Below are 11,081 nucleotides of genomic sequence, written 5' to 3'. Positions count from 1 at the left end.
CCCAGGCGCGGCCGCCTGTCTGTCCCTCGACGGAAGCCAGGACGGGCGGTGTGGTGTGGGCGGGCACCTCTGTCCTCCAGCTCGGTGCCCCTCCCCCAGCAGTGCCCCCCACACCCGTGCTCCGGTCTCGATGAGGTGGTCGGGCCCTCGGCCACCCTTTCCTTCCTCTCGGCCACCCAAGGCTCTCCTTGGGAGCAGTGAGGGCTTCTGGGGGCGCCTCTGGGTGCCGGGCGCCTTGGACTACGCTGGGGAGCCACATTGGCCTGGGAGGCAACTTTTAGAAGGGTGAGGGGCGATGTCAGTCTCAGCCCTGAGTGGTGTCAGCTGTCACCGACTGGGAAGCTCAAGGACAGACACTGACCTCCATAGTGCTGAAGACTGCAGGTCCGGGATCGAGGTGCTGGTGGGCTGGTGCTGGGGAGGGCTCTGCCTGGCTCCTGGAGAGAGCCTTCTCCCCACAGAGCTGTCCAGTTGCCTGCGTAGGAATCCCATCATGGGATCGGTCTTTACTTCTGAATATACTTCGCTGGGGTTAGGGCTCCAGAGTGCTAATTTGGGGGGACACAATACATTTCCCATAAGAGACCTCGCAGAAGGGATGCTGCTGAGGCTGAGCAGGGGGCCATGTGGCCTGGGGTAGCTGTGGCCGATGCCCTGTTTCACGTGTGGCAGCCACATCTGTGCTAAGCCACCCTGCACTACTCAGACCAAGTGAAAGGCTGCTGGGAATCCTTAGAGGCCTGAGCCTGTGGAAGCCCTGCTGTAAACTGAGTCCCAGTCAGCAGGGATTTCTTTGGATTGCCAGCAGGCCTTGGGGGAAGGCAGCTACCGCTGTGGTGTTCAGCACCTGCCCCAGTCCTGCTCAGCAGGGAGAGCTGATTGGGGCCTGATCTGACAGACATTGTAGGGTGCTGACCTCACTGTGTGGCCGGGGTCAGGACTGGAGACGAAGCCAGGTGCTGCCTACCAGCTGCTGGGATTTGTTTCCCTCGAGGACAGCAGCAAGGGGTCTGCTGCCTTGGTCTGTGCCAAAGGTTTGAGCCTGTCTGGGAAGGACAGGTGGGGAGCACAGGACTATGCTGAATGCCCAGGTGGGTGTGGGGAGGTGGAGGCTGGGCTCAGGTCTCCAGACAGAAATACTATGCAGTGAAGGGTGGTTTAGCAACCTGCTGGAAGTGTTCCAGAGGAAAGTACACAATATGATAACTTCAGAGACTCAGGATCACAGGCTGTGGTGCTGGGGACTTTAGTGGCCTTCCTGCCTCCCACCCCATCAGGCACTGCCCTTGGTAAGATGCCAGGGAGCTGTGCAGGGCCTCCCATTGCTTTTGAGTGGCTGGTGGGGCTTAAGCCTAGACTCCTGGCTCAACAGGCTTCTCCTGTCCCCTTAACCCGGTGGCACCCAGAGGCAGGACTGTTTCTTGCTACTGAAGCCTCTCCAAGGCAGACTTGGAGCCCTCTCCTGGCCTCCTCAGGCACAGGCACACCCAGGGCAAGCTGCAGAGGGTGGGTTGGCCTGGCTGACCGCAGACCTGTGGCTGGGCGCCTGTGGGAGGGCAGGGCAGGCTGAGGCAACGTGGTCTGCTCCCATTCGCTGGCAGTGCCACAGCCTCCCGCCCGCTGCCTTCACAGGATGTTTTTTTTAAGAAGATTTTTTTTGTTTTTTGTTTTTTTGCTCCTGCTTTGGCAGCCTTGTGCTGCTCATTAATAAGAGTTGTTTGCTTCCATGTGTGAAGCCGGACTGAGGAAGATTGTTTCCCATTCCTTGTCAGGCAGCAGTTGTGGGCCTGCAGGGTGGACCCTGGCCCTGACTGTCCTCTACCTTCCGGGTTCATGAAGGGGGAGGGCCCACAGGCACACTGCCTTCCCTCCCAGCACACCTTCCTGTTCCTGTCGGTTGGTTTTCTCTGTAGAAAGAAAGGAGGCCCAATGGAGCTGATGACTGTGGGCTTTGACAGAGACCTGGCTGTGCCCAGATGGAGCCAGCAGTGGTGCTTCACAAATGTGCTGGCCTTTATGATGCCTGAGTAGGGCAGGCTCCAGACCTGGAAGCCCAGAGGGAAAGGAGTGGGCCGGGTCTTTCCCTATGGGGCAGGCCATTGAGGACTGAGTTCAGAGGCCCAATCGGGCTCTAATTACTGCTTTCCTTGGTCTCTGCTGACCTCCCTGCACATTCTACAGCCCAATTGCTTCCTGAGCCCTGACCCTGACCCTGCTGCTCCCTGCCCACACCACTTCCTCTGCCAGAGGGCTCTGCTGGGCTCGGGATGTCCTTCCTCTTCTAAGTCAGCCTCGGGGCACATTTGTATCAAGCACTTGTTTATGCCCAGAGAGAGATGCTGTCAGCCCAGAAAGTGCACTGAGTTCCTTTTCTGCGGCCGGGAAGCTGAAGGTGGTCATCACCATCCATCCTGACAGACACAGCTGAGGGCCTAGGTCTGCGTGTATGGCAGGGCTGCAGGACATGGAGGGGAGAGAAGTTTGAGAGAGCACACACTTGTGCTTTCCGTTTTCTCTGCATCATGAAAGTTCTGGGTTGTGTGCTGCAATGATGAGGTGGAAGTGAGTCCAAGGCTCCCTGCCAGCACCATGGGGTCACAGCTCCCCCATGAGTGTTCCTTTGGTGCACAGCTTGGATATTCACAGACCCTCAGAACATGCCACGCTGCCTAGGCGTGGCTGAAAGCAAATTGGGGCTATTTTAGTTCACTAACATTACAGCATACAGGTTCCAATAGCAGATTTCTCAGATCGGGGCCACACTCAGCTGTGAACTGCCTTCGGCTCACAGGCTGGCACCACAAGTGTCAGTTAAGGAACCAATCTTGGTCAGGTCTTACAGCTTCTTCCAATGCCTGCTGAGCTCCTGTGGCTCACGTCTTGCAGTTGGGTTGTTTTAACTGCTCTGTCAGGTGGCATTTGTCAGGAAAAATGGAATGCCTTTGGACCCCACTCAGCAAGTTCAGGAAGAGCTATACAGACACAGGGGAGCATTGCCAGTGTTTCAGTGGGACCCTGGTCCCCACCAGAGCCTTAGTGGCCACAAGTATGGGTCTGGTGGAGGCCATTTGTCCCCCTTCAGTCAGCATGACCCTTGTCCCTCAGTGAACACCTGGCATTCCAGGGCTGTGTCCGCAGAGCTGGGGGCTCTTTGTGAGGACACAGCGTGAAGCCCTGACACTGTGAGCTGGCCCTCTGTGGGGCCACCCTGGACTTCTTCTGCCTTACATTTCTCTCAAGCTGGAGGAAACCCTGGCCCCAAAGGGTGCCACCCTCTCTGCCTTCCCCAGGACCCCTCCATCTGGTTGGGTGCTGCTTGCCCATTTCATTGCTCTTAGAGGCTGTGGGTTTTTAAACCAGGCCTTTCCTAGACCTGTACCTTGGCAGCCTCCTCTGGCGGTCAGGGCAGGGAGTATGAGGGTCATTCAGGATGCCTATTCCCAGCCCTGAGGACTGAGTCCTGTTTTCTAGGCATCTTCCATCTGCTTGGAAGCTGCCGTCCAGCCATGGAAGGGGAGGAGCAGCCACCTCAGGAGGTGAGGGTGCTGGCTGCCAAGCCTTCCCACGAGGTTTCCATCTACCCTGTGGCCTCCTCAGGTCCCTCTGGTTCATTCTCTGCCAAAAACTTGCTGTGGAGAGCAGGTTTTCTGCATCCTGGCAGGAAGCCCCTCCAAGGGGAAGGTGGGGTTCCTAATCTGGGGGGTGGAGTTCACGAGCAGCTTCTCCAGGGCAAGTGGATGCCAGCCTGACCTCTCCCTCCTGCCCCAGGCTGATATGGAAACTGTCATGACATCGGGGGCCTCAGAGTCGGTGCCTAGGGTGCTCTCCGGAGAAGCCCAGAACCTGTGTATGTTTCCCATGGAACCGTGGGGTGTGGGGCTTGAGGTATCTTCGGCACAGATGGTGCTGCAAGCAGCACTGGCCAGCAATCAGGAGGGGGCTCCTGAGCATGAGTGATGAGGGTAGTGGGGGCCCCCACTGCATCCCCAGTGCCCTGGTTGGAGTTGAGCACCTGGTCCCTGCTGTCCCCCACCCTGGGGCTCCTGAGGCCCACAAGGACCAGGCACGTGGACAGGGCAGCCCATTGGGGCACATGCTGTGGGAGTCAGACCCCATCCACGGTCCCTAGAACACAGAGCCAGGCCTTCGCCCTCTGTGGCCCTGCTTTCCCTACAGCCGACGTGGACGCCTTCAACCTGCTCCTGGAGATGAAGCTGAAACGGCGGCGTGAGCAGCCCAATCTGCCACGCACGGTGACCCAGCTGGTGGCCGAGGATGGGAGCAGAGTATATGTGGTGGGCACCGCCCACTTCAGTGACGACAGCAAGCGGGACGTGGTAAAGGTAAGACCTGCTCTGTCCACAGCTGCCCACAGTTGCGTTCCAGTCCTATAGCAGCTGTAGCACCTTGTTTGTAACTAGAACCTGTTCCTAACTTCCTTTGGTTGCTTAAAGAATTGAGGGTCATCAGCAGCCAAGTATTAGCACAGGGCAGCAGGTGAGTCCCTCGGGGTGATGCTGCCTTGCAGACCATACAAGAGGTGCAGCCTGACGTGGTGGTCGTAGAGCTCTGCCAGTACCGTGTGTCCATGCTGAAGATGGATGAGAGGACGCTGCTGCGCGAGGCCAAGGAGGTCAGCCTGGAGAAGCTGCAGCAGGCCGTGCGGCAGGTGCGTGCTCAAGGGGGCAGGCGTGGGGGCAAGGCCAACGTCCCCATGTGCTGTGCCCGGGCTGAGGTCCACTACACTGGTTGGTACATAGTGCCAAGTCTACCAGGGGCTCTGCCTAGTTGGAACCCCGACCTCAACCTGTAGGAGAAGAGAGGGCAGATCTGCGCAGTCTCAGTAAGAGAGGAGCCAGCCAGGCCACTGGGCTGGAATTGGGGGTCTGAGCAAGCCACATGGCTGCAGGCCCTCATCCTGCACTCCTTATCGAGACCCAGACAGCACACCCCCTGTCTGTCTGCCTGGTGTCAGCGCCCTGGCTCAGGTGTCCATGGCAGTTTTCTATTCGGCACCCTGACTGTCCTATAAAGAAAGATTTCCTAAGAGGACACCTGTGGCACAAGTGGCTCTGGAGGGCAGGGCGCATCCTGGTGTGGGAGGAGTCTGAGGATGTGGGGCCTGGCACTGCCCAGTCTCCTGCCCCACACTTGTGCCTCTCTCCCACAGAATGGGCTCATGTCCGGGCTCATGCAGATGCTGCTGCTGAAGGTGTCAGCCCACATCACTGAGCAGCTGGGTATGGCCCCTGGTGGCGAGTTCAGAGAGGCCTTCAAGGAGGTGGGCACTGGGTATGACCTGAGGGTGGCAAGGACCTGACCCTGGGAGGGGGCGGTGGGAGCTGCAGGGCTGTGCCCAACATGGCCTCTGCTCCAGGCCAGCAAGGTGCCTTTCTGCAAGTTCCACCTGGGTGACCGCCCCATCCCTGTCACCTTCAAGAGGGCCATCGCTGCACTGTCCTTCTGGCAGAAGGTCAAGCTGGCTTGGGGCCTGTGCTTCCTGTCAGACCCCATCAGGTAAGGCAGCACCTGGCCTGTGCACACCCCCAGCCCTACCCACTGCTTGCTCCAGCCACGCGACCCACATGCCCTAAGCCCGGCGCTGCAGTGCCTCCCCTGGGCCAGCAGCCCGTCCCCCAGAGTTGGTGGCATGGCTCTGCCCGCAGCAAGGATGACGTGGAGCGCTGCAAGCAGAAGGACCTGCTGGAACAGATGATGGCTGAGATGATCGGCGAGTTCCCTGACCTGCACCGCACCATCGTGTCGGAGCGTGACATCTACCTGACCTACATGCTGCGGCAGGCCGCCCGGCGCCTCGAGCTGCCCCGAGCCTCTGATGGTGAGGGTCACAGCCTCTGACGGTGATGGTGGCAGGTTCTCTGGGACACAGTGGCTCCTGCGGCACACTAGTGACCTTTGCCCTCTCCACAGCTGAGCCCAGGAAGTGTGTGCCTTCCGTGGTCGTGGGTGTCGTGGGCATGGGCCACGTGCCTGGCATTGAGAAGAACTGGAGCACGGACCTCAACATCCAGGAGATCATGACGTGAGCACCCCTTGGCCCACTTGGGGTCCCCCCTTCCCACCCCAACCCTAGCAGTCTGGGCCCCAGGGACCCACACATTGGTGGCTGGGGCTGGGGGGCTTGTGCCCCAGCCACGCCCAGCCCACTCCTCCCTCCATAGTGTCCCCCCGCCATCCATCATGGGCCGAGTGTCCCGCCTGGCCGTGAAGGCTGCCTTCTTCGGGCTGCTGGGCTACAGCCTGTACTGGATGGGCCGCCGCACCGTGAGCCTCGTGCTGTCACTGCCTGTGGCACAGGCCTGCCTCCAGAGGGCATCTGCGGCCCGGCCTGGCCCATAGGAGGCCACTTGGTGCAGTGCAGGACAGCTGTTCCCCCTGCTGCAGCTGGGGTTTCCTGAGAAGCCGGAGGGGCCAGGGCACCTTCCTGGGAGCATCCAAGCCACCCCCTATGGGGGTTCAAGTCAAGTCTCGCCTGCCCACCCCCCAGCCTACCCTAATAAAGGGATTATTTAACTGTCTGAGCTCAGGCTCCCCAGCAGCCCCACTTTCTCCAAACCCAGAGACTTCAGGGCCCAGTGCAGGCCTGGCTGCCAAGTGGTGGGCTGGGGAGGGGCTCCAGTGCACACGGGTCCTGCCCACAGTGGGCTCGGGGCCCTGGCTGCACCCTACCTCACTGTGCCTTGTGTGCCCCGAGCATCTGGTCCTAAGGTTCTCACGGGCGCTCGGGGCCCACACAGCTCTTCACTGTGGAACAGGGGAGCTGTGGCCACCCTGGACAAGCCTGCAGCATATGTGCTGCATCTCTGCCTACAGAGATTCTGTGTTTTGAGCTTTTTTAAATGTCTGAAAATTTTTTACTCAGGTAATTTTAACTTTAAAGAAAAAAAAGCAAACTGGAGCAAATGTCAGGAAATACAAGCCTTAAGTCCAGCGGGACAGGAGAGTCTTGTGTTTGTCTCTGTCCTGAGCAGGCCCAGGCAGCCCCACAGGATGCTGCCTCCCTCAGGATCCTGGTGGCCTGTGCCCAGCACTCTGCCCCAGCCACCGTGTTCTGGCCCCGCTGTGTCTAGTTGTCCCTGTGCTGACTGTCAATCAAATCAGGGAAGCCCTACAGAACTGGGCCAGGTTGCCAAGCCACTGGGTAGCCCTGTCTCATACTCGTGAACTTGTTCCTTAGAAATGCAAATAAATTCTAATTTTGGAAGCTCCTGTTTGTGCACTGTGTGGAAATGGGGCTTAGGTGAATTAGGGGGTCCTGGGGAACATGCCCATCTCAGCAGAGAACAGAGGTCCTGTCCCGGTTGGTGCCCCCGCACACCTGGCCAGGGCCCACCCGGCAAGGTGACCCAAGCACAGCTAAGGGAGGGTACTGAGCCCCACCTGCACCTGTGGAGGGTGGGAGCAAAAGGCCCTTCTGCTGGTGGGTGCTGGGTGGGTTCATGCTCATATTCTGTTCCTCTAGGAAGGGTGGTCCTCTGTCCAGTGCTGGGTCTCTGTCCTCCATGGCTTGAGTCAGGTTGGTGCAGCAGTGCCCACGGCTAAGTGGCCGACAGTTGGGCTTGGGGCTTCAGAGCTTTCAAACCTGCCCTGACCGGGACTTCTCTCCGCAGGCGCAGGTTGGGTGCTGGAACCCCAGGTCTGGCTGGGCACAGTGAGGAGGAGCAGGTGGGTGCAGGCTGGGCCCCTCAACAGCCCTGTCCAGCCTGGCTGGTCTCCCAGCCTAGTATTCTCCAGCCCATCACCCCAGCAAGATGTCTTGGTGCCCAAGGGCGTGTCTGCTCCCTGTCCAGCATTTCTGGGTCCGTGTCGGGGTGTCTGTGAAATAAGACATCCTTGGCCCACACAGGAAGGGCCAAAGGCAGGGCAGCTTAGACCACTGCCGGGCACAGCAAGCACTGAGTGCAGCAGGCAAGGCCTATGGTGGACCCAGAGTGAGGGGTTAGGCAGTGGAAGGACTAAGAGGTTAAAGGCCTGCCTGGGACTCGGCTGCTCCTGAAGGCAAAGAGGTAGTCACAGTCTGAAGTGGGAATGGTGGCTGCCCAGCTGTTGGGGCGAGGATAGGAAACTGTCAAGCTATCCGTCTCCTGGCTTGGGCAGGGAAGGACTGTTCTCAGAGTCAAGTGGGTGACCCCAAGGGCCACCATTGCCAGCATCCCGCCAGGTGAGTACCCCAAGAGTGAGAAGACCCAAATGCCAGTGCTCAAGGTCAATGAGAGGCAGAGGCTGAGCTGCACTCCCAAGGGCACAGGTTTGTGGAGTCCTGCTCATATCCAGTGGTCTCAGGCAAAACCGCATCCACCTCTGGGGGAATGAATGAAGTCATCACAGTTGAGGTCCAGTGGTATTTAGAAATAAAGAGCACTAGGCATGGTGGTACACACCTGAGGTCCTGGCACTCTTAAGAGGCTGTGGGGGAGGATCATAAGTTCAAGCCAAGACCCTGTCTCAAAAAGGGTATGTAACTCAGTGGTGAGCACTTGCCTAACATATACAACATCCTGAGTCATTCCGTAGTACTAAACAAATCAGGGAGGACTTAGGCCTGGGGTAGATATCCAGGGCATGTCAGAGCGGAGTCCAGTACATGTCACAGTGGACAGCGGCCAGGGCCTGGGGAGATGTGAATTTCCACCTTGGTTTTAAATACCTGAGTTTCTTCATTTGTTTTACTCTGGGAAGTACAAACACAACAAGGTGCGCACTTTTCAAATAAATAAGTGCTGGAGGGAATGTGGATGTTGGACAGGGTGCCTGCCTGAGTTGGCGAAGGCCCTGACTTCCCACCTGGCCAGGCTCTCTGGGACACAGGCTGTGACTTGGAGTTGAGACTAGGGAGAGGCACAGTTTTGAAGACCAAGGAGGGAAGCAGGTCTATTGCTTGTGGCCCAGATTATAGCCTGGTCCTGTGGCTTTGATCTCAACAAGAAACCTGGCAGTCAGGAAAGGAGCCTCGAGGGTTAGGTGAAGCAGAAACGGGGGACTGGCTGGACATGAGAGATAAAGTGAATTCCCATGTCCACAGGCAACCACTGCAGGGGCTGAGATGTCTCAGACTGAGCTGGCTACAGACCTGTGGGACATGGACACCACGACAGCTTCCAAGTCAGCAAGGAGGCCAGACGTGGTGGTGCACAGCTGTAATACCAGCACTCAGGAGGCTGAGGCAGGAGGATCGCTGTGAGTTCAAGACCAGCCTGGGCTACATAGTGAGTTCCAGGTCAGTCTCAACTACATAGTGAGACCCTGTCTCAAAAAACAACCACCAAAAAAAAAATCAGCAAGGAGGCCGGCCCAGTCCTCCTGCCATGCCTCAGTCCATGACTCAGGGACCCCAAGAGAATGCCAGGGAGTGCTGGGGCTCCGCAGCCACCACCCCAGTCAGCTCCCCACTTTGCTGAGAGACTTATGCAGGCTGGAAGTGGGACTGGCAGAGGGGCAGGTAGGGTTGGGAAAACGGGCCCCAACAACCCCAGTACCTCTGCCAAGCCTGCATTGCAGGAAGGGTGGCTGCTCTCCTAGTGCTGACTGACCCTGGGTGGGTCCTGGAGGGTGAGGCATCCCTGACAGCTCTGATCTGGGAAGCCAAGGGGCACAGGCAGAGGAGCTTCAGAGTGCCCTGCTGACACCATGCAGGGGCTGTACTGATAGCCAGGATGGCTCCTTCAGCATGTTAGACTTGAGACCACACTGGCTGCCACAGCAGCTGCAGCCAGGCCAACCTCAGAGGGCTGTGGCAGAGCCTCCTCAGCCTGCACTGATCCCTTTGTTCCAGCTTCCTGTGCAGTCATGTCCAGGCTCAGTTATCTCAGTTGCTTGGGCAGTAGAACCTCTCTCACAGTGCATGTTCGGGCCTGCTATCAGCTGTGTCCTGCACTGGGCCAGGAAGTGTGGACCTGCCACCTGCAGGCACTAAGGAGGCCGAGCTACTCTGGTGTGGCCAGAAGCAAAGCCACTGGAGCTGGGGACGCCACTGCCCTTGTGCTGGCTGAGTCCCTCGGGGTTTGAAGCTCTGAACCTGGCCAGCCTGGCATTCACAGACCCTCAGCAACCCCGTCTTGCCAGATTCCTGAGGGTGGATGAGGCCATGCCAGGCCTGGGAAGTGGGTGGGAGAACTCCAGGCTCCCTGGACATTTATAAAGGAGGCTGCTAGAAACAGCGTATGGCCCCAATGCAGTTGAGGTGGGGAGTAGCGGGGGATGTTCGGGGTGGGGCTGCTCTGTGGGCTGAGAGGGTTTCATAGGCCCTGAGTACCTGTACCATCCACTCACCCATGAGAGGTGGGAGAGTTCACTGTGGTCACACCCCTAGGGGCAGACTTGGGTCATGGTAGCTCTTACATCCATGCTGTGACTCCAGGAGAATGGCAGGAGGGCAGGACAAAGGCGACACAGCCATGAGAGAGCATGTGTGTTTGTCCAGGGTCCCTGAGCTCGGCTTAGGATCTCAGATTTTACTTTGGACCAGGTTAGCATCAGAGGCATCTGAACCCTTCATCTTGCAGCACCTGGCCAAAGGCCTGGCCTAGGCACTGCCCCCGCCCCAAGGAATCTGGGCCTGTGAGTGTCCCTAAGGTTCTCAGCACTAGGTGCTGTCCTGGGGAAACCAGCACCCCATCATCCAAGTCGCTGCCCTCCAGGACTACAGGTAGCAGAGACACGAGGTCATTTTTCAGAACAGGGTGACAGGTGCCCATGGAGGCACTAGTGACCAAATGCTGGGCTGCAGTGTGGAGTCTGGCCCAGCGGCCTTCAGCCTCGGTCCCTTCTGCCGGTGTCGGGGCCAGAACTGCTGGCCCGGCTTGGGGGCACCCCGGAGGAGGTCTTTGGGGACGTCTCTCCGTTTGTCACCTAAGCCATAAGTCTCGAACCTATTAGTTCCTCTCAGCCTGCGGGTCATGGCGGACAGGCAAGGGAGACAGCCAATCAGAACCAAGCTTCTATGGGCGTGGTCCGAGGAGAGGAGGCGGTGCTCGGCGGCGCGGGGCTTCCGTTCGGGGCGGCCACGCTTCCGGCTGAGCGGATGGCCTTTCTCAGAGCCAAGCTCCGTGCCTTGCCAGCAG

General features: G+C 58.6%; 2 protein-coding genes across 2 annotated transcripts in view; both read left to right on the top strand.

Annotated features, from left to right (window-relative positions):
- Positions 1-6: 6 nt before the first annotated feature.
- Trabd (TraB domain containing) lies at positions 7-6,380 on the top strand. The gene is made up of 9 exons (XM_010634272.2): positions 7-3,536; positions 3,769-3,847; positions 4,177-4,343; positions 4,529-4,669; positions 5,171-5,281; positions 5,378-5,517; positions 5,667-5,839; positions 5,932-6,043; positions 6,183-6,380. Exons 1-9 carry the CDS (start codon positions 3,507-3,509, stop codon positions 6,358-6,360), a joined length of 1,131 nt encoding a protein of 376 aa, XP_010632574.1. The 5' UTR covers positions 7-3,506; the 3' UTR covers positions 6,361-6,380.
- An 807-nt stretch (positions 6,381-7,187) lies between these two features.
- Positions 7,188-11,081, top strand: part of Selenoo (selenoprotein O) — a 12,428-nt gene continuing 8,534 nt past the window's right edge. The window contains exons 1-2 of the mRNA XM_010634273.1: positions 7,188-7,537; positions 7,632-7,686. Coding sequence (XP_010632575.2) covers positions 7,201-7,537; positions 7,632-7,686 — 392 coding nt within the window. The 5' untranslated portion in view covers positions 7,188-7,200. The remainder of the gene's footprint in view (positions 7,538-7,631; positions 7,687-11,081) is intronic.

Source organism: Fukomys damarensis, unplaced genomic scaffold, assembly GCF_012274545.1.
Source record: "Fukomys damarensis isolate Sample0158 unplaced genomic scaffold, DMR_v1.0_HiC HiC_scaffold_19, whole genome shotgun sequence".
In the NCBI taxonomy this organism is placed as follows: domain Eukaryota; kingdom Metazoa; phylum Chordata; class Mammalia; order Rodentia; family Bathyergidae; genus Fukomys; species Fukomys damarensis.
This window is presented reverse-complemented; position numbering and strand designations above follow the sequence as displayed.

Bases quoted from the DNA above. Each gene is read 5' to 3' on its own strand.
- Trabd (XM_010634272.2), top strand. From the start codon at position 3,507: ATGGAAGGGGAGGAGCAGCCACCTCAGGAG. The intron at 4,670-5,170 runs GTGCGTGCTCAA...TCTCTCCCACAG, and splicing joins TGCAGCAGGCCGTGCGGCAG to AATGGGCTCATGTCCGGGCT. The intron at 6,044-6,182 runs GTGAGCACCCCT...CTCCCTCCATAG, and splicing joins AACATCCAGGAGATCATGAC to TGTCCCCCCGCCATCCATCA.